Source organism: Macaca thibetana, chromosome 9 (genome assembly GCF_024542745.1).
Source record: "Macaca thibetana thibetana isolate TM-01 chromosome 9, ASM2454274v1, whole genome shotgun sequence".
Taxonomy (NCBI): domain Eukaryota; kingdom Metazoa; phylum Chordata; class Mammalia; order Primates; family Cercopithecidae; genus Macaca; species Macaca thibetana.
Genome location: NC_065586.1, coordinates 61,378,108 through 61,403,168, shown reverse-complemented (window position 1 = coordinate 61,403,168; position 25,061 = coordinate 61,378,108). Strand labels below are relative to the sequence as shown.

Below are 25,061 nucleotides of genomic sequence, written 5' to 3'. Positions count from 1 at the left end.
GATGGGATTTCACCACATTGGCCAGGCTGGTAGATGTTTTAGACATGGATGATATTCAAATGACAGGTAGAGAAGGTAGTGTAAGGGTGATGTCAGGGCTGAATTGGGTCAAGATCATTCATTCACGCATTCATTTCAATGTATGTCCTGGTTACCCACCAGGCCCAGGCCTCGGGGATACAGATGTGACAAGACATGATCTGTGCCCTAAAGAGCTTGGCAGGAGGAGCTTCAGGGAGTCAAGAAGATGCGACCCAGTTCTATATCCTTATAGATATATCCTATATCCAGCCCAGGGCAGGGTAGAGGCCTGTGCAAGGCCATCCAGGAGCAGAGGCAGCCCGGTTCTCTCTGCCTGCGGAGGTCAGGGAAGTCATGATATTTGAGCTGGGTTAATTTTTTTTTTTTTTTAGACGGAATCTCACTCTGTCACCCAGGCTGGAATGCAGTGGCACGATCTCGGCCCACTGCAGCCTCTGCCTCCTGGGTCCAAGCGATTCTCCTGCCTCAGTCTTCTGTGTAGCTGGGATTACAGGCACACACCACCATGCCAAGCTAACTTTTTTGTATCTTTAGTAGAGATGGGGTTTCGCCATGTTGCCCAGTATTGAACTCCTAGGTTCAAGCGATCTACCTGCCTCAGTCTCCCAAAGTGCTGGGATTACAGGCATGAGCCACTGCACCAGGCCAATTTTCTTTTTTTTAAGAGCAAGGGTTCCCTATGTTGTCTAGGCTGGTCTTGAACTCATGGGCTCAAGTGATCCTCCGGCCTCAGCCTCCCAAACAACTGGGACTACAGACATGCACCGCTGCACCTGGCTTTGCCTGGATTTTGAAGGATGTGTAGGAAAGTCAAGAAAGGAGTGGTGAACATTTTCAGGCAGGGGGTGCAGCCCTAAGCAAAAGATTGTAAGGCACAGAGGGTAGAGGGAAAAGGGAGGACAATGAGGCTGGTGACAAGGGCAAGGACCAATTCTCCTGGCTTTCAAAAGGTGAAGGAACTTGACTTTCACCCTGTGGGTAGTAGGGAGTCATTGAGGGTTTTATGTAGAAGAAAGACCCCACCTCACCCATCTCAATGGTAGTTATGACAAAAATGGACGAGGAGCGCTAGAAAGGAAGGGGCTACAAGCCCAGTTTGCCAGCTGCTGCAACTGTCCAAGTGACAGGTGATCAGGGCTGAGCTGGGGAATGCATTCATTCAGCAGGTATGATGTATCCATACTCAACTAGAAGGCAGACTTTAGCCTGGACAGTTTGGCCCCAACTACTTCTCCAGGCTTCATTTGAATCCTTTCCTGCCTCCCAGCCACAGCATGCACAAGGTCTGCAGCCCCCTCTGCACAGGGTATGCACCCAGCAGACCGCCACTGTTCCCAGCCCTCCCTACTGTCACACAGGCCCCGTCACCCCTTCACAATGAGTTTGCAACCCCTGGGAAAGCACCTTCCTCCCCAAGAAGAATCACACTGGGACACATGTTCTTGTGTCTTTTTTATTGGACTGTGGGCTTCCTAAAGCAGGCCAGGCACTATTTCCCTCTGTATCCTCTTTTGCACCACCTAACTCAATTTCTCCAAGCCTGATAAGCAAAGAGCCTTCTATACAGCAAGGGTTCAATAAACTCATCCAAGTTGACATCCCATCTCCAAGGGTCAAGGGCAGATGGTGTAGCTCTAAGGAAGGGGCAGACCAAGCGAGCTTTGACATCTCTGGGATTTGATGATCCCAGGATTCTGAATCCAAGAATCTGGGGTTGAATGGGCTCCTTGGAGCCCAGTGTGTGAGCAGAGGGAGAGGACAAGGAGAAAAACCAAAGAGACCCAGCTTCAGTGGAGTCCCGAGCCTACTGGAAACAATGCTGAAGAAGGGGTGCAGGGAGAGAAAGGTAGGAGCCCGCGTCTCCCTCGCTGCCCTCTAACTGCTACAGGACAGGCCATCACCTGCCCATCAGCACCTCAGCAAGTGAACAGGCCCCCTCAGCCCTGGCCCGGGGGTCTTGCCTCGCCTGATGGGGGCCCCTCCAGGGTGGTCCTAGGGGCCCTGGGGCAGATCTCCTTCATGTTGAACAACTGGGCATTGCCAGGCCCCAGGCTGGCCCTCCGGGACGAGGGGAGTGTTGGAGGACCCGGCTGGAGCCAGCTGCCTGGCAGATTCGGGGAGGAGGCTGGGGCTGCGGAGGAGAGAATGCAGTCTCTGTTGGTGTCACTGACTGTGATATCGTGATATAAGAAGAAATATGTATTTGGTCTTTGTCCCAGTTCCTGACCCAGAGTTCAAAACCTTTGTAATTTCCTGAGTAATGGGGACTACTGACGCAGAGCTCTGAAATCCCTTGGAATTTCCGGAGTGATATAAGCATCTATTGTTCCAATGAGGTGACTCCTGGGGGGCTCCTGGATAGCCTTGTGATGAGGGCTGGCTGCCAGGGGAACCAACTCCCCAACCGCTGGGGAAGGGAGAGGGGCCAAAGGTTGAGGCGATCACCAGTGGCCAGTGATTTCATCAGTCATGCCTACGTAATGAAGCCTCCACAGAAACCCAAAAAGACAGGGTTTGGAGAGCTTCCTGACAGCTGAGCACATGGAGGGTCCCGGAGGGTGGTGCCCATGGAGGGCATGGAGGCTCCACATCCTTCCCACCCACCTCACCCTATGCGTCTCTTCCATCTGGCTGTTCATCTGTGTCCTCTGTAATATCATTCACCATAAATGGGTAAAGGTGTTTCCCTCAGTTCTGCAAGCCACTCTAGCGAATTAACTGAACCTGAGGAGGGAGTTGAGAACCCTGATCTACAGCCCATAGGTCAGAAGCACAGGTCAGAACCTGGGGCTTGTGACTGGCATCTGAGGTGGGGGCAGCCTTGTGGGACTAAGCCCTTTTTAAAATTGTTAAATTCGTTAATTTTAATTTTTTTAGATAGAGTCCCACTGTCTTGCCCAGGCTGGAGTGGAGTGGTGCAATCATGGCTTACTGCAGTCTTGACCTCCCAGGCTCAAGAGATCCTCCACCCTCAGCCTCCCAAGTAACTGGGACTGTAGGTGCATGCCACCTCATCTGGCTAATTGTTTTGCTTTTTTTGTAGACATTGGGTCTTATTATGTTGCCCAGACTGGTCTCAAATTCCTGGCCTCAAGTCATCCTCCCACTTTGGCCTCTCAGTTCGCCACTGCGCCTGGTGGGACTGAGCCCTGACCTGCAGGATGTGTCACTCTCTCCAGGCACTGTGGGAATTGAATTGAATGTGGGACACCTAGGTGGTGTCCCCTGGAGAACAACTTGGTGTGTAGAGAAAAATCCCCACACATTTTGGTGACCAAAGGGGAAGCCTTCTGTGTTGACAGAGTGAGAGTAGAAGAGAGAAAAATAGTTTTGCTTTTTTTCCCCTTCAGACAGACTGTAAAGGAGATTGAGGCCAGGCACGGTGGCTCATGCCTGTAATCCCAGCACTTTGGGAGGCCAAGGTGGGTGGATCACTCGAGGTCAGGAATTCTAGACCAGCCTGGACAACATAGTGAAAACCCATCTCTACTAAAAATACGAAAAAAAAAAATTAGCTGGGCATTGTGGTGTGCACCTATAATCCAAGCTACTCGGGAGGCTGAAGCAGGAGAATCGCTTAAACCCGGGAGGCAGAGGTTGCAGTGAGCCGAGATCATGCCATTGCACTCCAGCCTGGGTGACAGAGTGAGACTCCATCTCAAAAATTAATTTAATTAATTAATTAATTTAATTAAGGAGATTGAGAGGAGATAGTGCAGGGAGAGGCCTCCTTCCCCACCAGGGCCGGGGAAGCAAATATTCCTGGGAGATTTGGAAGGCATCCACCCTCTCCTCTACTGGCATGGCGGGAACCAGAAGAGGATGGGCAGCCGGAGCAGGAGCTCCACCTCAAGGGTCAGCCCAGCTTTCTCTAGAGGCTGACCCATCCCACAGGGGTGCATCAAGGATGCCCATCCTTCCAGGGAAACAGTGGCAGAGTCACAGCAAATGTGCAATGTGAGAGAGAGAGAGAAAGCAAGACAATCCTGAACCTAACAAGACATTTTCTGGACTCGTACCTGTGCATGTTTTTTGTTTTTTGTTTGTTTGTTTTTTCACCTGTGCACGTTTTCACAGACTCACAACACTGGACGATTGAGTCCAATCCCCTCATCTTACAGATGGAGAAACTGAGGCCCATGGAGAGGTGCTGACCCAAGTTCAGAAGCAGAGCCTGGCAGAATCTCTATATCCTACCTTCTTCTGTACTTCCCCAGTACCCACGCTCCCATCCACATTCAACCATGACTTATTGATGAAAACACAGGATTTTCCACTGTGGGCATTATCTCAGTGCGGGAGGCACGCCAGGAGTGGCTACAGCCCTGGGCAGCTGACCTTGCAGTGAGCCAGGCCTGGAGCAACACCAAGGCTCCACCGCACACCCCTGCCTGAGCCAAGATCAGCCCTGGGAAACGGAGTCTTCTCATCCATAAATGGGTCTGAATGGCTGGTGATCCCTGCCTCGTGGAGTTGCTGAGGGGATTCAACAGCAGACGCGGCCTGGACTGGCTCACACCTGTGATCCCAGCACTTTGGGAGGCTGAGCCCAGGAGTGCAGGACCAGCCTGGGCAACCCCCATCTCTACAAAAAGTTTAACAATTAGCCGGGCATGGTCGCACACGTCTGTAGTTCCAGCTACTAGGGAGGCTGAGGTGGGAGGATTACTTGTGCCCAGAAGTCTGAGGTTGCTGTGAGCTATGATCTCACCACTGCACTCCAGCCTAGGTAACAGAGTACGAAACCTGCTCTGAATAGTAATAATAATAATGATGATGATGATGATGTAAAGGACATAGGGCATTGAAGGGAACATAAAAACATTTTTTTTCCTTTCCTCTCCCTCACCTATTTTGCTCAAATATAAAAAGTTCTGGTTTTTGTTTGTTTTTGGTCAAATGCACCCCCTCTCCTCTCTGAGCTCTGCACAAAGGAGGGAAAGGCTTCTGTAGGACTCTGTGTGCAGTTTGGGTTTTTTCTTTCAGATTTGTTCCCAGGCCCCAGTTATTCACTGGAGAGAAGTCAGTACATAGACCCTGTTCCCAGGAGGCTAAACGCTGAGGGAAAGCGAGGTCCCCACGCATTTGGGCTCCGGTGACAGCTTCCCGAACGGCCTCAGGCACGTCTGCACTGCAGGTCGGCACCTGGGCCTGACCCCGGCAATGCTCTGTTTGCTGCTGGGCCAAGGAACCCTGAGAACCCAGGTTGACAGGACATGGTGACAATGGAAGGATTGTTCCAGAAGCTGGGGCCCTGGCTGGCCTCTGGCTTCCCGTCATCTGAGCAAATGTCGATCCGCCAGGTACAAAAGCCAACATTTCCCTGATGATTGAAGATGCTCATTCAGAAGGCTCCCCCTCAGCAGGCTGCAGGGTCCTCCTAACCACTCCGAATCCGAAACCGCTGTTCTCATCGCCACCCCTTTCATCCTACATGCTGGGAGCAGCCCCTTGGCAAACCCCATCGCTCCTCACACCACCTTCCAGAAAGCTCCTGAGCCTCCAAGTCTGAGCCTGCTGGTGGCAGCGAGACACAATGAATAGCAGAAAAGCTCCCCTTCCTAAGGAGCCGCTGCAGCCAGACGGGCAGAGCCTGCCCTGGCTGCAGGCTGTCACCGGGGGCTCGCTTTTGCTGTTCAGAAAGCACTGGGGCTGGCTACCACATGTGATCCATCCATCAGATCCTGGCCCAAGGTCACAGTTAGCTATCTCCAGGGCTAGAGCTTAGAGCTCCTGTGCCCAGACTCCATCCCCCTCCACACCGCAAAAGGATTTGTTAAAAGACACGTCTAGTGAGGAGTGGGCAAGGCCTAAGAGAAGAAAAGTCACAGAATGATGATGACAGTCCCCCAGCTCAGATAATCCCAGAAATAAAAGACACATGGTTATTCTTCTGCTGCTCTGGCTGGGCGTGGTGGCTCACACCTATAATTCCAGGACTTTGGGTTGGCAGATCAGCCTGGCCAACAGAGTAAAACTCTGTCTCTACTAAAAATACAGAAATTAGCCGGGTATGGTGGCACACACCTGTAGTCCCAGCTACTCGGGAGGCTGAGGCAGGAGAATCGCTTGAAGCAGGGAGACGGAGGTTGCAGTGAGCCGAGACTACACCTCTGCACTCCAGCCTGAGCAACAGAGACTCTGTCTCAAAAAATTTTAAAAAAATAAAAAATAAATAGAATCATGGGCTGGGCGTGGCAGCTCATGCCTGTAATCCCAGCACTTTGGGAGGCCGACGTGGGAGGATCACTACAGGTCAAGAGTTTGAGACTAGTCTGGCTAACATGGTGGAACCCCATGTCTACTAAAATTACAAAATTAGTCAGGCATGGTGGCAGGTGCCTATAGTCCCAGCTACTTGGGAGGCTGAGGCAGGAGAATCACTTGAACCTGGGAGGTGGAGGGTGCAGTGAGCCAAGATCGTGTCACTGCACTCCATCCTGGGCGACAGAGTGAGACTCCATCTCAAAAAAAAATTTAAAAAATAGAATCATAACGCTGACAAGCACGTAAGGGCCCGATACTCACGTACTCCACTGACGGCGCTGTCTCAGTTGGTTTTACCATTCTCACAAGCCATTTGCTAAGAGGTGGTTGAAGTCTCTGAAAAGCTCCCACCCTGGATGAAAATGCTCTGGAGCTGGATTGTGGTGATGGCTGTACGACACGCGAATGTACTAAATGCCACTGAACTGTACTGTACTGTATTTTTATCTTTTTAGAGATATGGTCTCCCTCTGTTGCCCAGGCTGGAGTGCAGTGGCACGACCATAGCTCACTGCAGCCTCAACCTCCTAGGTTCAAGCAATCCTTAGCCTCACACATTGCCCCCTCTTCCCAGCCTAATTTTTAAAACTTTTTTTTTTTTTTGGATAGATACAGGGTCTCGCTATGTTGCCTAGGCAGGTCTCAAACTCCTGGGCTCAAGGGATCGTCCTGCCTCAGCCTCCCAAAGTGCTGGGATTATAGGTGTGAGCCACCGCGCCCAGCCATAAATGCTGTTTTTGTGAAAAATAATACCAAGGGTAAGAATAATCCGAGTATTGCCAGCAGATGGTGTTTATAAAGTTTTTATTTTCCATTTTCTTAAAAATAACATTTGATTTCCTTTATGCATGTGTGGAGTGTACTTGTTTCCTTAGGCTGAGTAATAGGCAGATAAAGACGACACGAGGCAGCGTCCCCAAGTGGAGGCGGGGCGGGACGTGAGAGGATCGGGTGCAGGGGAAAGGGATGGCTGGATGACTCACGGGACGCTTGAGTGCCCATCAACGCACACACACAGTCTAACACTTGGTTTTTCGATTTTTTAAAGACATCTAAAATTACTGAGAGATACAATTTCAGCACTTAAATCTACAGACGGAAATCCAAGCACTTGAACACAATTCCTAACTCTAAGCTCGGTTATTGCACATCACACAGTTTAAGCAGGCTTCAGGCTGGAAAGCAGTTTGCTCGCTGGGAACTTCCTCGGGATGTCTGGGTCTCCTTCTGCACCCGTGGTGTCTCTCCCCTGGGACTGCCACCAGCCTGCAGCCTCTCAAGGACCCCGGGAATCAAAGCTCAGCCATTCGTTCTCCCCAAGGGCTGAGGGCTCGGGCTTTGGTGAAGCAGGGGGTCCCGTGTTGATGCCAACAGATCCCACCCCCTCCAAGGTGAAGTTGGAAGCAGGTGGAGCTCATGGAAGGCTGAAGCCAGGCGGGCTGGAGTGAAGAGGTGTGACCACCCCCGTGTGGGACAACAGGGGGCAGTCAAGATGCCACCACCCACTGCCCCTCCCTTCCAAGCTCCCAGGCCATGCTTCCTTCTCCATCACCCTTGGACCTTCTCTGAGTGGTCTCTCAAGGCACATTTATTTTCTGTGCTCCAACCTACCAGATCTGACATCCACCTCCCCCGGCACCCATGGGCCAAGGAGGCCTGGGGCAGCCAAGGGGAGTTCCAGGACCAAGCAAGCAAGAAACCGTTCTTTGAACACATGGTTAAGCTTCTTCCAGCATGGCCCTAATTCCCTTACCTGCCTAAGCCAGGGAGGAAGGGGGCAGGAAGAAGCAAGGCATCGAGGAGAGGGTGCTGGAGGGGCTGGATGGCAGGCCCCTTGGTCAAGGGCATGAATCAAGGAGCTGAGGAAGGACCAATCTGCAACATTGATCATGAGGAAATCTTAACCTTGTCTAACAAGAAGCCACTTGGAGGCCGACCTTCAGCCCCACTGGGAGCTGCTGTTCTGTCTACCTTTTGAGGGGCCCAGTCTCAGTGGGGCAAAAAGCAGTGTAGAGGCTTCTGAGACAGGCAAGGCTGGACCCCTGCAATCCTGCCAGAGGCTAGTTCAATCCCTTTTGCTTTCTTGCTAAAACATATTTACAAGGACACACAAACGTGTACAGTCAGAAGACCCAGAGACAGAGGGAGCACGTGCCCCAGGAGCAGAGGGCGACAACAAGAGGACAGGGAACACCCTTCCTCTGAATTCCTTCCCTTCCCAGGCCCCCCAGCATCCTTAACAACCTCCCCCCAGTAGGAAAGTTCCAGAACTCCAGCTGGGGCAGAGGGAAGAGACAGGTAGACTTCAATCCTAGCAAGAGCAAAGTTTCAAGTAGCTCCGAGTCAGAGGCGCGGCTGCCTCAGAGAGCAGAGGGCTGATGTGGAACAGCATTTCCCTGAACTGAGCCGGGGCTGGAGGGGGAGGTGGAGGACAGAGAGAGGACAGGAGGAAGAAGGGGCTGGGGGACCTGGAATGGCATGACACCTCAACAATCAGAACTGGGCTGCGGAATGGAAAGCGGTTTATGGGGCTAAGTGGGGCTCTGCTATTTCCCCCAAGAAGGACTCGGAAGATGTTGATTCCAGGGCAGAGTGAGGGGCAGACAGGGTGAGGCTCTTCTGTAAAGTCCAACAGACACTCGCAGATGCTGGGAGGCTGGGGACTGCCAGGTTGGGAGCTTCACCCAGAGAGCCTCACCGCATTGACCCCACACCCGCTGCCCACCCAGCACACAGGAGGCCCCTCCTCACACTCCCAGGCCACCAAGACGGCCCCCAGGTTCACACACAGGCACACACACGCACGCTGCTCTCACGCACTGAAGGGCATCACAGCCCCAAGTCTGGGTAAGAAATTCTCCACCAAAGGTGTTAAGGAATTTGCTTCCATGGGGAGAACTTGACGGGTGGGGAAAACAGCAACAAACAAGCAAAAGAAATGCACGGGGCCTTTTCTCATCTGGTGAAATGAGCTTACACTGCTCAGGGGATGTTGGGAACAGCGAGGTGTGAGGTGTGGCCGCAGAGCCTAGCTGCACCGGTCCTGTCCCCTCTGACTTCTCACTTTTCCGTACTGCAGGCTTCGAAACAGAGCTTGGGGAAGCCCCTCTGCTGGGGCAACCCTAGGGGATCTTCAGAGGGGCCAGAAGGAAACCCCGGGGGGCTGCGGGGAGTGGGGCTGGACATGGCCTGTGGGTGGCTCTCCCCTGGCAGGAGGAAGATCATGGTCTCAGAGCGCGGGAAGCCTGCAGCCTTCGACAGCTGCTTCTCTCTGGGGTCTCAGGGACAGGTCTCTCTGTTGGTCTGGGCAGGACGGGAGTGTTAAGGGTCAGGGAGGAGGTGGGCACACACACCCCTAGCCTAGACCCAGGCTCTTCGCCTGCTGCTGCTGGCCCTCAGGCGCCCTCAAGTGGACGAGGGGACCCCAGCAAGGGGATGAAGGCAGGAGCAGCACCCCATGGGATGGGCTGCACCAAGGGGGAGCCAGGCAGAGGTCAACTGTGTAACCACCGCCCAGTGTCCCCAAGAGAGCAGCCCAGACCATGGCTCCACCACGAGACCCAGAGAAAAGGGACAGGCTATTCCAGGGTCTGGGATTCAGAGCTGCCCCTTCTCAACTCCTAAAAGCTCCTCCAGTCTCTGTAGCCACAGCCTCCTCCTGCTGAGCCGACCCCTCTCCCCACCCTGTTCTACCCGCACCACCTGGGCCCCCTGGGACAGACCTTGGACAGCCTGGCGAGGCACCCTGTCCCCGGCCTCTCAGCTGCTGCCCTCCTCCTCCGCCGCCGCCACCTTCATCACTCTGCCTTGGGTCAGGAGAGTTTCTCCAGTGCTTGGGGATCAGCAGAGGGACAGGGCTTGCTGTGGCTGGGCGTCCTGGCCCGACTCATCTGAGGCTGGTGGGGATGTCACACCACATCGGCCCAGTTTTGGGAGGCCCTCAGCCGGCAGACAGCTCCCTGCCCTCCCTCCCCTTTGCAATGGGGACAGGCTCGCAGGCCAGAGCTTGACTTCAGAAGCGAGAGGCAGAAGGGCAGGCAAGGGCTGGTCGAGCCAGGGTAGGAACCCAAGGGGTAAGGGCTAGGCTGGGGGACGCGGCTGGGGGCATCTCATTTCATGGATTTTGACCTGTCAATTTGTATTTGTGTGTGAATGTATTTTAAAACCAACAACAAAAGGAAAGAAAACAGCTACAAGGAGGCCGAAGCGGCCTTTGGGTGACTCACTCTGCCAGGAGCAGTGTGGATCAAGGACACATTTGTCAGCACATGCCACACACACACGCACACATACACACGCACGCACACACGCACTCACACTGTCACCCATCCCAGCCGTCTGTGCCACACTCATGCCATGCACACTCACACTCCCGGTCCCCCCGGGTAGAGCAGGGTCCTTCTGACTGCATTTCCGGATCCGTTCTCGAAGCTGCCTGCTGCTGCTCAGAGCTCTGCTGTTGAGTCCCCCCGGCCGCCGGCTCCTGAGGGCATCTACCAGATGTAGCCCCCGTCGTCAGCCTCGCCTGCCTCGCCCTCCTCCTCCTCGGCCTCCTCGCCTGCTTCCTCCGTCTCCTTCTCCTCCTCGTCCTCCCAGCCAACGCCGCTCCCAAAGTCACCCGAGAAGCCCACGATGTCATCTGTGAGGGGACCAAGCCAACAGGGGGTGAGGGAGCTTCTGGTACGCCCCCACCTGGCATCCTATGACAAGGGCCCCCCAGGCCCGGGCCCCCAGCGGGCCCCGAGCCGCCCAGCCCGTACCGCAGTCAGGGCTCCCATGCGTGCGGGTGCCAGTCAGCTCCAGGCCCAGCTGGTCCACACACCAGCAGTCGCCGCTGCTCTGGTCACACTGCATCTTCCGGTAGTAGCCATCCTCGTCGCAGCTCGGGATGAAGATGCCTGAATGAGATGGGGCCAGGCAGGTCAGAGCAGGGACCTGGGCTGTGGGCCCCTCAGAGAGGTGACCTCCGGCTCTACTCGCTGGAGATGAGGACACCCGCTTCCTTGAACCACTGCTCAGGCCCCTGTGCCAGCTCCCAGCCACCCCATCGGTTTCCCTGACTCTGTGGCCCAGATCTTCTAGGACAGCCAGTCTGACTTCATCGGGTTCGACACTCTCCATCCTCCCACAGTTCCTCCAGCCTGGCTGTCCCCCGCCAGGAAAGCCCAGCCTTCTCCTCCCAGCCACTCGGAGTCTGACCTGCCTTCAGGGCCCACTCGCTTTCCTGTAGGCCCTGCAGCTGAAGGTCCTGGGCGCCTGTGTACAGGTCACACTGCTGGTTCTATCTTTTTGGTGTGTCCATTTGTGTGTTGTGTGTCTCCTGACTGGCCCAAGCTAAAGGGTTATGAGGCCGAGGAGCGCATCTGTCTTGCCACCCGCTCTGAGCTGGGTCTGTTGCTGTTGTATCTCTGGAGAAGGCCCCCAGGTGTTTATGGAGTATGTGAGGGAATGTCTCTCAGGGAGCTGCCTCACTCAAACACTAGTCACAGGCTTGCTGAAGGAAACTGAACTCGAGGGTTCCAGCGTCCTTCTGTATCCCAAACTCTAGCTCCGGCATGGATGGGCATAAAATTAGTGCCTAGAACACGCTTTTCTGGGGCAGATTGGGAGGCCCTGCCCCCACAAGGATAGACACAGGAAGGGGGCATCCCTCTCCTGTCTTCCTAGACCAGGGCCTCCTCTGGGCTCCATGTCTGCCATGAGGCCCAAGGCTTGAGCCACTGGGTCTCAGACGAACCCAGGAAGCCGTCCCCACCTCCTCCTCTGAGTGCCTGGTCTGGCCCCTCACCTGGCTTCTTCTTGGCAGCCTCCTGGATCTGGACACGCTCCAGCTCCGCCAGGCAGGGGGGCTCTGTGGGGAGAGAAGCAATCTCTGATGGGGCTGTCCCCTGGTGCTGGGGGGACGCACTGAGCCCTTCAAGGCTTAGAGACCCAGGCAGGGGCTCTGCAAGATGAAAACACCCCGTTTCTGACACAGGGCCACCCCACAGCAGGGGTGGGAAGCACAGGAGCTCTGTGGCATGAAAACACCCAGTCTCTAATTAGGGGAGCTCATCCCACAGCTGTGGATGACCTGAGGTCCCCAAGAAGTCCTAGGGACCCATGAGAGGAATAACAGGATTCAGAAGAGGAGGTGGGGTGAACACATAGACACCCAAGGGTGAGAGACCCCAGGGGAACGTAATGCTAGAGGGAATGTTAGAGAGAACTCCCAGGCCTGAAAATACAGCCACACGCTACATGACAACATTTCAGTCAATAATGGATGGTGGTCCCATAAGATTACAACACTATTTTTACCATACCTTTTCTGTTTTTAACTGTTTATTTTATTTTATTTTTTTTTAATGGACTTTTGCTCTTGTCTCCCAGGCTGGGGTGCAATGGCGTGATCTTGGCTCACTGCAACCTCTGCCTCCCAGGTTCAAGTGATTCTCCTGCCTCAGCCTCCCAAGTAGCTGGGATTACAGGCGCCTGCCACCACGCCTGGCTAATTTTTGTCTTTTTAATAGAGACGGGATTTCACCATGTTGGCCAGACTGGTCTCAAACTCCTGACCTCAGGTGATCCACCTTCCTCGGCCTCCCAAAGTGCTGGGATTACAGAAATGAGCCACCACGCCCAGTCTATGTTTAGCTATGTTTAGATGCACAAATGCTTACCATTGTAACACCATTGTAACAATGGTAAGCATTTATGTGTTACATGTTATGTGTCTGCAGTATTCAGCACATAACATGCTGCACAGGCTGTAGCCTGGGAGCAATGGGCCAGGTGCACAGGAGGCCACACCACCGGGGTCTGTGGAAGCACTCCTGTGATGCTTGCACAGTGAGGAGATCACCTCATGATGCATTTCTCAGAATGTATCCCCCTCATTAAGTGACGCATGACTGTAACTGGCAGCCAGCCTCTAACTTGTCTGCGACCTTGGGAAGTCCCCACCTCTCCAACCTGGAAGCCTGCCTGGTTGTAAAATGAGGACAGTTCCCAGCCTCCTGCCCAAGAAAGCTGCTGTACAGAATGGATGGAATGGCCTTCAAAGGCCTGGAAAGTCAAAGTGCTGGAGTGACACAGGTCACAGGAGGGCTGGGCAGTCAGAGTGTTGAAACAGATCACAACATCACGCATTTGCAGAGGGATTTGTGAATTACACGGTGCTCTGCACAGATTTTCTTGGCACATCCTCACAACAGGCTCCAAGATAGGTATTGTTATTTCCTGATGCAGATGAAGAAGCAGAACTTAGAAAGATTTGGTCACTTGCCGGGGATCCCTGACTAGCGTATGGTGGGGCTCGGGCTGAAGCTTTGGGCCCTGACTGCCGATCCCCCACCAAGATGGGGAGAAGCATCCAGCGAGGAACACCAGGGCTTCCCCAGCTCCGGCCACACAGGTCAGGTGAGCCCTGGGGACCTCAGTCTCCCCAGAGAGGACTCTGGTTCGAAAGCTCTGGCTTCAGGTATATTCAGCTGAGAAATTTCATCACATCTCTAAGGTTGATGACAACGTATGTAATCACCTATTGGCGGCACAAAACGTAAGATGTGCCCAAAAGAAGAATCACCGAGAAGCAAATGCATCTTCAGCTCTAAGACCCTCATTTATACAGCCCTTTCCCAAGCCCTCCCGAGGGGCCCCAGAAAGTTTACATTTGTAATTTTTCCATACCCTTTCTTTCCTTTTTTTTTTTTTTTTTTTTTTTTTTTTTTTGAGACAGGTTCTTGCTCTGTTGCTCAGACTGGAGTGCAGTGGCACAATCTCAGCTCACTGTAGCCTCAACCTCCTAGACTCAAGCGATCCTGCCACCTCGGCCTCTCAAGTGGCAGGGACCACAAACGCATGCCACCACGCCTGGCTATTTTTTGTTTTCTTCTTCATAGAGATGAGGTCTCCCTGTATTGTTTGGGCTGGTCTCCAACTCCCAGGGTCACATGATCCTCCCACCTTGACCTCCCAAAATGCTGGGATTTTTTTTTAACTCTTTCTTAAAGAAGACCTCCAAAAGTATATAAGCGTCAGGACCCACAAAATCTGGATCCGCCTGGGAGCCTGCCAAGTAAGGGAGCTGAAAGTGTTGGCTTCCCCGGGCCTTAAAGGATGAAGCCCTGAGGGAGTGCAGGAAGTGGGCAAGCTGGGAAAGTGCTGAGTCTGGGGACGTAGCCAAGAAAGAGCCACTCTGACTTCCCAAGAGAGCCTGGAACTTCAGGCAGAGCCCACACGGGTGAGGCAGGGGCCTGGGAGAGGGGTCACACTCACTCTCCCTCCAGAAGCAGAAGCACCACTCAGCAGTGGAGACCCGGCCATCCTTGTAGGTGTCACAGGAGTTGAAGAAGGGACGGATGCAGACCTCGTACTTGTCCAGGTTGATGGCAGCCAACTCCGTCTGGTCCAGGAAGAGGTCGGCACTGGTGTCCAACTTGGAGAACATCCAGCCAATGGAGTCCTTGCAGCTGGCCCCCAGGCTCTTGTCCAGCCCTGGGAAAAGACCAGGTTCAGGCACGATTCATCTAGCTCTTCAGTCGTTTCTCCAGCCCTCCAGCCCTCCACCTCACCATCAGCCCCAGCTCTCTGTTCTGAGTCTGGGCAGCTTGGAATCTAACCATGGCATTGACAAACTCGAGAATGGCCAGGGGTCCTTCCTTTCACCTCCACATAGGACTATGCCTGAACCATTCAAAACCCTGTTCTGAAAGCCCTTCAGGGAAAAGAATTCCTGCTTTCCCTGGGCTACCCATGTCAGGGTTTAAGCTCCCTCCACCCATGTTAAGTTCTTCCTACTAGCTAACTAGTATCCCTCCTGCTCTGGTGGAAGTCGACCTCTTTGGGGTGAAGGTTCTTTTGGGGCCCAGATTGTAGGACCCAGAGTCCAGCAGGAAGGAGCAAGGGTGGGCTGGCTCAGCATACACCTGTGTCCTCAGCCCCTTCCCTATCTCCCTCCCTCCTCCAGGCGGAGCAGCAAGCTTCCTACCGCTGGCCGGACTGGCTGCACTGCTGGCTGAGCCATTCTGCTTGGAGTTCTCATGAAGGAGCTGGAACCAGTCCCGCAGCCGATCTCCCAGGTCAGCCAGGTCCTGACCGGTGCAAGTCTCTGCAGAACAGAGAGAAGGCATGGAGGGTGAATGTGCAGTGGAGCAGCAGGCTCGATCTCAGTCTGGGATCCTGCCCTACAGGCCAGGAGGCTGAGCAGGGGTCAGGGAGGCAGCAGCAGAAGGGAAGGTGGAAATCGGACTTCCTCTTGAGTCCTCTCCCATCTCCCACCACCCACTCCTTCCTAGCATGAAAAACACACAGCCCAGATTCCCTGTGGCTGAGTCCCTCCCTCCGCCCATCTTTCAGGCACCCAGCGGGGGAAACAAGGGCTGAGCCCAAGCCTCCTGCTCTGTGTTAACCTGGACCTCTGACCTCACAGCTCCCTGAAGCCTTTCTGCATTTTTGCCACTTCCCTCTTGCTCTGCACACCTCTTCTACCATCCTAGAGCCCTGAAGGAGGTGCCAGGAGGCCCTGCAGCACCCCCAGCCTGGTGGCCCAGTGCTCTCCTCACCTGGTTTGCCATCGGCAGTGGAGGTGGCCGCCTGCTCCGTGGGGCAGGGGCAGGGGCCCTCGCATCGCACCGCCAGCTGCTTGTTGCTCAGGCACGCCTGTTGCTCCAGCTTACACTGCACACAGGGAAAGGTGGGACAGGGGACTGAGGGCTTACCCCAGGGGTCCCCACAACTGGGGTCACCCTCAAGTCTCCCATGGCAGCCACATCTGCCTCCCCCCATGGAGCACCCATGAACAGCTGGAAGGGCCCCTCTTGGTCCCTCTGCAGACCAAGGTGCACGGTGGAGAGAGGCAGGGCCCGGGAAGCGGAGTCCAGAGCTGGTCCTAGCCATGCAGGCTCCCATGAACCTGCGCGGCCCTCTCTGAGGATTTGTCCCTCCCAGGACACCCATCTCCCCTTCCCTCCCTGCCCCGTCACCCCTCCCCTGTGTTAGCTGTCTGTCGCTCCCCCTGGTTCTCATGGCCTGTTCCTTGGTCCCTGTGTAATCAGCCATCAGCCCTTCCCTCAGTGATCTCCCCACAGTCACCCCAGTGGGCTTTTCTCAGCTCTCCTGAGAAGACACAGCACCGCCTATGGAGCATCTAACAATTCCTCGGCCTTCACTGAGAACTGCTTCTGCCACGGCTGCCTGCTAAAGCCAGGTTCTGAGAGGGGCTCATGCACTCCTCATCATGAAAGCCTTTTCTCCTGGTCATATCTCTTTCTTCTCATGGGGCGGCTGCTAATGGGAAGCGGGTCATCACAGCACTCGATAACATTGTCTCACTTGGGAGGCTTGGGTTTCTCCTGCTCAGCAGAGAACAGCAAGGCGCAGAGAGGCCCAGTGACTTGCCCAAGGCCATGGGCCAGGGTGAAAGCCAGATTTCCTGCTGACTCCACCTCCCTAAAGGACAGCATGATCCCCGAACCGGGCCACACTGCAGCGTCCTGCCCAGACCTTGCCCTGGCCTTGGGTCGTGGGACACTAGCTCCTCTTCTTCTCCTCCTCCCTCTGCCAGCTCTGCCAGCTCCTCTGCACCCCTCCCACCTCCTAAATACAGCCTCTGCCTTGGCCTCTTCCTCATTCTCTCTCTCTCTCCTCCCTTTCTTCTCCCTGGTGACCTCATCCCCACAGCAACGTCAATCATCACCCACAGCGGGTGACTGAAATCTGCATCTCACTCCAGGAAGGCCCCTCAGCCCTGGCATCCACCCCGAGCCAGCTGTCAGTGCCCTCCCAAACCAAGCAATTCCTGACTCCTTGTTGCCAGTAAAAACATTCATAATCAGCATCTGTATTTCTATGTTACTTTTTTTTTTTTTTTTTTTGAGACAAGGTCTCACTCTGTCGCCCAGGCTGGTGCAATCATGGCTCACTGCAGCCTCGAACTCCTGGCCTCCACCTCAGCCTCTCAAATAGCTGGAATCACAGGCATATGCCACCACACCCAGCTAATTTTTATATTTTTTGTAGAGACAGGGTCTCACTATGTTGCTCAGGCTGGTCTCACACTGCTGGACTCAAGCAATCCACCCGTCTCAGCCTCCCAAAGTGCTGAGATTATAGGCGTGAGCCACCATGACCAGCCTAAAATTTTTTAAATGCTTTCTCAAATATTGTCTCCTGAAATCCTCACAAAAATCCCCATAAGGTGCGAATTCATTCTCCCAGTCAGTTCCTTCTTCCATCGCCTTCTTATGGAGGATTATTTCCTGCTGCCCCAGAAGGCTCCTGCTCACTGGTGAACACTGGCGCCTCCCTGTGGAAATCCTTCTTTCTTCGCCCTCTAACAATTGGATGCCAGAGCTCCTTCTTCCACAGCCATGGACACTTGGCTGAGGCTTCCCTCAGTTCCTTTGACTTGCAGTTACCTGACCGCAGAGTCTCTTCCAGGCCCCACTCCCTACCTGCACCTGTCCGAGGTCAGGGACAGACAGGGTCTGGCTCCAACTCTCAGGTAGTCCCAGCCAGGGCTGCAGGTGGCCCCAGTATGGCTGGCTGTATTGAACGCACTGACCTTGCCATCTGGCCCCACCCCAGTCCTGGAAACCCCTTGGGAGGCCCCAGCTGGGTCATCCTTTCTGCTTCCTGTGGCCTCGGGTGACTCCACCCCCACCCTACCTGGGGCCAGGGCTCCTCACCACAGAGCTGTATGTGTGGCCATCTGATCCGCAGACAGAGGCAAGCTGGGCCATGTGGCAGGGCTTGCAGATGGAGTCTTTGTTTCCATGGAGTTTCACGGTCGGCTGCTTGATCCTACAGGAGAGGGTGGGGAGCACACCAGGGTGGAGGTGACAATGAGGAAGTAGCAGGGGAAGGGAGGGCTGAGGAGACCTGTTCCAACAGGAAGGCAGCAGCAACCTCCAGCAGATCAGCCCCTTCCTGCCCCTGCCCACCCTCCCCACACTGCTGCCAGACCTTCCTCCAGTTCAGAGGGTTGAACCAACTGGGCAAGGCATAAATTCCCCCAGCTTCGCTTCTTCCAGGCTTCACTGAGTCCCATGGGGCCTTCAGGTAGCAACTCCAGGTCTGACAGCCAGAGGTAAAAGGGAGTCACACTTCACTTAAGGGGTCAGACCAAATCTGAGGTTGCAAACTGATGACCTATGGGCCATATTTGGCCACCAAGGGTTTTTTTTTTTTTTTTAATTGAGTTATTTATGCACTAACATTTACCAAATGGGAGAGTTCACATAAATACCTGGATTCTTGGCCTTTCTTTGAAAAATGGAAGACATGGGAGTCCTGGACCTGCATTCCCACATAATGGGCCAGGGCCAAGAAGGAGCTGCCAGGCCTGTGCTCCACAGAGCGGCCGGTGAAAAAACCGCTCTTCATGCATTACATTACCGGCCACGCCCCTGCAGCCTTCTAAGACTGCAACTCCATCTTTCATCTTCTGTGATTCAGGAGAGAAGGGAGGGAACTGGAACCTTTTCCAGGGTCTTGAAGCCAGACAAAGCCTTGTCCTTGGGCTGGAGCTAAGACTTCCTTTTTTTTTTTTTTTTTTTCCGAGATGGAGTCTCACTCTGTCACCCAGGCTGGAGTGCAGTGGCGTGATCTTGGATCGCTGCAACCTCAGCCTCCCAGGTTCAAGCAATTCTCCTGTCTCAGCCTCCCAAGTAGCTGGGACTATAGGCACAAGCGACCATGCCTGGCTAATTTTGTATTTTTAGTAGAGGCAGGATTTCATCATATTGGTCAGGCTGGTCTCGAACTCCTGACCTTAGGTGATCCACCCACCTTGGTTTCCCAAAGTGTTGGGATTACAGGCGTGAGTCACCACACCCAGCTGGAGCTAAGGTTTCCTTAAATGTCCCTCACTCCTTTCTCCTCTGCAAGCTACAACCTCTCACAAGCTACCACCTTAAATATTTCATGAAGTCACTGCATGTCAAAGCTGAAAGGAACCTCAAATTATCTAGTCTAACTTATTTGTCTTAGAGATACTACATCAAGGCCCAAAAAGGAGATGTGACTTTCCCTGGATCCCACAGTGTTTGGTAATTGTTCTTATATGGTGTGGCTTTCTCCTCACTCATCTCTTGAATGATTTACTTTAGGTGAAGGCAGCCGCCATGTTGTAAGGACACTCAAGCATCCCTATGGAGGGGTCCACATGACCAGGAACTGAGGCCTCCAACCAAGAGCATAAGAGTGAGCTTGGAAGTGGATCCTCCAGCCCCTGACAAGCTTTCAGATGAAACAGCCCCAGCCAGCACCTTGATTATAACCTCAAGACAGACCCTGAGCCAGAACCATCTAAGAGAACAACTTCTGGATTCCAACTCTCAGAAATGATGTGAGATAATACATATTTGCTGTTTTAAGCACTAAGTTTTATAATTTATTTCACAGCAGTAGATGGCTAATTCATAAGGAGAGGGTCAGTTGAGCCCTTGCTCTTTGAACACACCCCCTCCAGGGCTCCCACCTCCCCAAACCCCTCACCTGTGCTCCAGCTTCTTGCGACTGATGCACATAGCCCGCTGGTAGCCCTGGGCGATGCACACTTTGTGGCGGCTGCACTTCACCTTCTGGCAGGGGTCCTTGGTGGTGTCCAGGGCTACAGGGGCACAGAGTCAGGACACAGGTCACCTGGGAGAACCCAAGAACCTCCAGCCCCACTTCTGAGCTGGGAGCCCTCTCCCTCCAGCAGCCCTTGATAACCAGAGCTCCTGAGCTCAGGAGTCCCACCCCTACCAGGGCCTGGCTGCTCAAGGAGCCTCCAAGCGGGGTCAGGGCTTGCCCTCTGGTCTCAAGTCTTCACACTTGTCAGTCACCTTCCCCCACCAGGAGAGTCATGTTACCTTCATCTCCTTGCTGATTGTCCTCCCAGCTCTTGATGTAGTCGTCCTAGAGGACAGAGAGGGACAAGGGAGAAGGGAAGGGCTAAGATCCATATCCCAGAGGTTCAACTGCGGGGCCAAGGAGAGGCCGGGCCAGCAATGCCATGTGCCAATGGCCGTCATCCTGGTGGCTGACTCCTGTCCACCCAGGCCCTGCCAGCTGCCTTCCCCACACCTCTATCCCTGTAAACCCATGTCTAGAATCCTTTCCAGCCTCTCCCGTGAGCTCCTTATTGCCCCCGCGCCACACTGGAGGCTGGCAGGGAAGGCAAGTCAGAGTGAGGGTGTGGAGGGACAGGAGGGGAGGGGATGTGCTCTGCAGAGACCACACAGACTGGGCCCCCGGCAGTACTTACCTCCACTTCCTGGAGATCAGGGAACAGCCGCAAGCCATGGAAAACGGAGCAGGAGGAGAAAGGGAGAAAGATGAGGATATCAGTGTGAGGCCATCTGGTGTTTCTGGGGTCCCCTGCCTCGTCATGTGGCCATGGGTGCTGAGCAATGGCCTTTGATGGCTGTGTTCCTCTGATCCCCAGGAACCCCAATAGGAGGCCAGTATTCTTACGTCTTCACCACAGAGCTTAAGACTGGCCTTAGGGGAAGAAGAGGCTTTTTCTTTGAGAGGGTGGGGCACCCCCACTCCATTCCCAGCCCCACCACCAGGACAGATGTCCGAGGGGCCCACACTGCACGGGAACAGAGCTTCTCATGCCTGTGCCCTGGGTGTCCCAGAAACTGCCTGAGAAACGGTGCACTGTCTGTCTCCTGCCAAGGCCCCTTCCTTGTCAGTCCGCTCTCCTGACCTCTGCCCACCATGTGAGTGAGGCGGGAGGAAGCCCCTCTCATCCAGGCTGCAAAGGGATGCTTTTTGCTCAAGGTCTCACTTCTCTACAGAGCTCAGCTGGTGCACGGAGTGAGTGGGGAGGCCATGCCTGTGATGAGGCTTCCCCAGTTAATCACAGGTCAGCTTCAAATCCTCAGAGGCAGAGGACCCAGAAAGGGTCCTACGAGGTCACCTGGTCCAGCCCCCTCTTTGTGCAGGAGAAAGCCCAGAGACAGGAGATGACCTGACCCAGGTCCTCCTGTCACAGAACCCAGGTGTCCCGACACCCAGCACAGGCCACTCTTCTTGCTACAACACACTCTCTGAGGCCTAAGACACAAGGGAGACCTTCTCACCCTGCTCGGCTGCAGGGGCCTCTCAGGCCATGGACCACAGAGTGGCCAGAGGCAGGGCACCTCCCACCCAACCCAGCTCCCTGGTAAGAACACCCAATTTATCTGGCTTCCTCCCTTTCCCCTACAGGGCAGAGACAGTTGCTAAAAAACACCAAACAGTCCCAGGGCACTCCTGGTGGAAGCTCTGCCAGGCAGGCAAGGAGGGAGCTTCCCAGGCCTGGAGGCTGGCAGTTACAAGGACCAGCTGCCCACTTCCTCTGCGTGGGGCTCCAGAAGGGCTCTGGGAGCTGGGGGGGGAGAAGGGCATGAGAAGTCATGCGCAGCTGCCCCCTTCATCCTGAGTTCTGCCCTAGCCCAAAGGAACGGAGATGTGCAGGGGTGAGCAGAGCTGTCAGGTCTAGGGGAAAAGCGCACGGGGCCATGGCACCAAAGGGCACCCACATGCATGCAGCAGTGGGCACACAGAACCGTGCCTAAAGGGCTTTGAAATCCCAAGGCCTTCAGGCTTCTGAAGCCTCCCCTGGAAGCTGGCAAGCATCAGAGCAGGCAGGGTGAGGCCTCCTGGACAAAGGCCAGAAGGGGCCAGACCCGAGCAAGCAGTTGGCATTACCACCAAGAAAGACGCGGTGTGCACAGGCATAGACCCGAGTGCATGCTTCTGTGCATGTGTGCATTTATGCAGACCCAGGTGCACTCATGCACACTCACAGGTCTGTACTATGTAGCGTGTGTGTGCAGGTGCGTTTGCGTGTATGCACATCCTCATTTATGCACAGGTGGACATATGCACACACGTGTGTAGCTACAGTAGGAAAACAAGGACACTAACAAGGACACTGTTCACCCAGTGCCAGATGGTTTTTATCCAGAAACGAGGTGACAAGACCCACTCTGTGAGCAGCCTCCAGTTTCGCACTCGAGGCTCTCCCTCAGGCTGGCCTTCCTGCCTCTTCCGCAGTGCGAGAGGGAGGCAGCAGGAGACGGGAAGGAGGGAGAGGGTGGGAGGACCACAAACTGCTCCCGTGAGGGCCCAGGCCGGCTCTCTCCCTCTCTCTCCTTCTTTCTCTTGCTTTCACCTGCGTCCCCGTGTGTTCCTGTGTCCCTTTCTCCTCTGTCTCTCTCACTGAGCCTCTTCCCCACCCCTCTGCTCAGCCCACACCTGGCCCACACATACCTGTCCCAGCAGCCAAGAGTCCCACAGCCCCTGGGCCCAGGAGCAGACAGAGGATGGCTGTAGGGGTGCTTCCTGGGAGCCTGCGGGGCACCTGGCGTCACACCCACCCCATCCCTGGGGCTTGACCTGAGCACTCCTGAGCCCCTAGGCAAGCTTCCGCGGAGGTACCACTTCCCTCATTTGCTAAAACCAACAAAGCCTTCTCCAGGAGCTCCTCGGGGTGCAGGGGTCCTCTGCTGGGGGTCCACCCCACAGAAGATGGAGGGAGGCCAAGAGAGGTGCAGCTGCTGAGGCCATGATGACAAGGGTTGGGGCAAAAGTAGCAACTGGTCTCCATCAGCTGGGGTCTTCCCATCTGTACCCATCATCCCCTGGGGCAAGGGTGGGGACAAGACTGTGCAGGTGACAGGAAATGGCTGGGTGCTGGGAGGGAGGTATGAGCCCTCAACCATACCTGCCCTCAACCAACAAGATCTGTGTGCCCATAACCCACCTGCCCAGAGTGGGAGTACGGAAGGCACCTCCAGCCCCTGGGCGTCATCTGAGGCCCCTGATACTTCCATCCTCTGGCCCAACCCTGCTGCCTTAACCTCCAGCCAGGCTGTGAGTGGAATCTTTGGGACTCAGTACACAGTGGATTCTCTTTTTTTTTTTTGAGACGGAGTCTCGCTCTGTCGCCCAGGCTGGAGTGCAGTGGCGCGATCTCGGCTCACTGCAAGCTCCGCCTCCCGGGTTCACGCCATTCTCCTGCCTCAGCCTCCCGAGTAGCTGGGACTACAGGCACCCACAACCGCGCCCGGCTAATTTTTTGTATTTTTAGTAGAGACGGGGTTTCACCGTGGTCTCGATCTCCTGACCTTGTGATCCGCCCACCTCGGCCTCCCAAAGTGCTGGGATTACAGGCGTGAGCCACCGCGCCCGGCCACAGTGGATTCTCAAAGATCAAGACCAAGAATTTCTGATTAGAAATTTGGGGGAAAGTGGGGATGGGGTGGGAGTTCTAAGAAAGGGACTTCCCCAGCAGCTCCACCATCCCCTACTCCCCTCCTGACTCAGTTGGCAGGGAGGCAGCCCCTTCTGTGCAAAGCACTGCCCCAGGTTCCAGCCTCGGCTTTTTGCCTCTGCTGTGGCCAGGCTGGGTGGGAGGGATGGAGGGGCCCCGGTGGATCTGGATTCCAGGACCCTCACTCCCAGGAGAGCAAAGACAGCCAGCCAGAGAGGGACGAGGAGAGCAGGGCCCTGGGGTTCTGCAGATCCCCAGGCTTCCCCTGACCAGTGCACCTTGGGCAAGCACCCGACCTCAAGGGGCTCAGTGCCTCACGGCACTACTCAGAGATTAAAGCAGATGGCACCTGTGGGGTGCCTGGGATCCAAGAAGCACTTAACAAATCAAAGCCGAACAGGCCCCGGACTGCGGGTGGGGAAATGGGGGACAGAGATGCCACATGAGGAACCCCGTAAAAGTGGAGAGGGAGAGGCCACCACGGGGACAGCAGAGACCATAGGCGGTGTGAGGAGAGTCCCCTAGGTGGTCTTGCAGGGAGGAAGGATGAGGAAGTCCTGTGGGCAACTTGGGAGTGGCCACTCTGAGGGCAAAACCCAGGGACACACTGAGGGCCCCTGAGGCCACGTGTGGGCTGGTGCCACCTTTAAGCTGATAAGAAGGTGTTTGTTGGCAAGTGCGAATAATGCCTTTCAGTGCAGCGTTGGGTGTCTATTTCTGGCACCCCAGTGGGCTCATTAGCAGTTGTGAGAAATAGTCTCATCAGGGCACCCGGGGCTTCTCAGGAAACAGAGGCCCCGTTCCACACCTGAGAGTGCTGGCAGGTGGCTCTGCTGCCAACCTCACCTGGAAAATGGGGATTTGGAAGAGCCCATGGCTTGTATTGCATGGTGCTTAGATATGCTTATCTATCTACCTATCTATATGAGTAAAGCTTTTAATTTAAAAACATTTTTTTTTAATAGAGATGGGGGTCTTGCCATGTTGCCCAGGCTGGTCTTGAACTCCTGGGCTCAGGCAATCCTCCTGCCTTAGCCTCCCACAGTGCTGAGATTACAGGCGTGAACCACTGTGCCCAGCCTGCATGGTGCTTTTAGAGTAAGTTCTCTCCAGGAATTTGGATGGGTCTGCCTTTTGTCTTCACAGTCCTATGAAGTAGTCAGAGCCAACAGGATCAACACCAGAAGAAAGGAGAAAATGAAGGTTCAGAGAGGAACAGCAACTGGCCAGAGATTGCAAGACAAAAGAGGAACTGAGCCAGGGTTCCCCATCCCCTACTCCCACCCCATAAGTTAGAGTATCTCTCCTTGAGAGAGGACCAGTGTCTGCACTGAGGAGGAGGAGGTAGAGAGAGGACACAGAAGGGGCATTGGACCAGGAGTCCACTTTCAGCCTGGCCCACGGCGTGTCCTCAAACAAGTCACTTCCTTACTGTGCCATGAGGACCTCAGTGGTGACTGTGCCTTAGAATCAGCCGAGGAGCTCTTTATTTTTATTTATTTATTGAGACAGGGTCTTG

The 25,061-nt window shown here is 54.7% G+C and overlaps 2 protein-coding genes across 2 annotated transcripts in view; both read right to left on the bottom strand.

Moving 5' to 3' along the window:
• Window positions 1–25,061, bottom strand: part of PSAP (prosaposin) — a 517,400-nt gene that overhangs the window by 233,082 nt on the left and 259,257 nt on the right. The gene's annotated exons all lie outside the window — the stretch shown is intronic.
• SPOCK2 (SPARC (osteonectin), cwcv and kazal like domains proteoglycan 2) overlaps window positions 8,815–25,061 on the bottom strand; it is a 28,384-nt gene continuing 12,137 nt past the window's right edge. The window contains exons 2-11 of the mRNA XM_050803703.1: window positions 20,543–20,551; window positions 20,148–20,193; window positions 19,789–19,903; window positions 17,979–18,093; window positions 15,855–15,969; window positions 15,281–15,400; window positions 14,569–14,787; window positions 12,098–12,160; window positions 11,070–11,207; window positions 8,815–10,948 (exon numbers count right to left, since the gene is read on the bottom strand). Of these exons, the coding sequence (XP_050659660.1) occupies window positions 10,803–10,948; window positions 11,070–11,207; window positions 12,098–12,160; window positions 14,569–14,787; window positions 15,281–15,400; window positions 15,855–15,969; window positions 17,979–18,093; window positions 19,789–19,903; window positions 20,148–20,193; window positions 20,543–20,551 (1,086 nt within the window). The 3' untranslated portion in view covers window positions 8,815–10,802. The remainder of the gene's footprint in view (window positions 10,949–11,069; window positions 11,208–12,097; window positions 12,161–14,568; window positions 14,788–15,280; window positions 15,401–15,854; window positions 15,970–17,978; window positions 18,094–19,788; window positions 19,904–20,147; window positions 20,194–20,542; window positions 20,552–25,061) is intronic.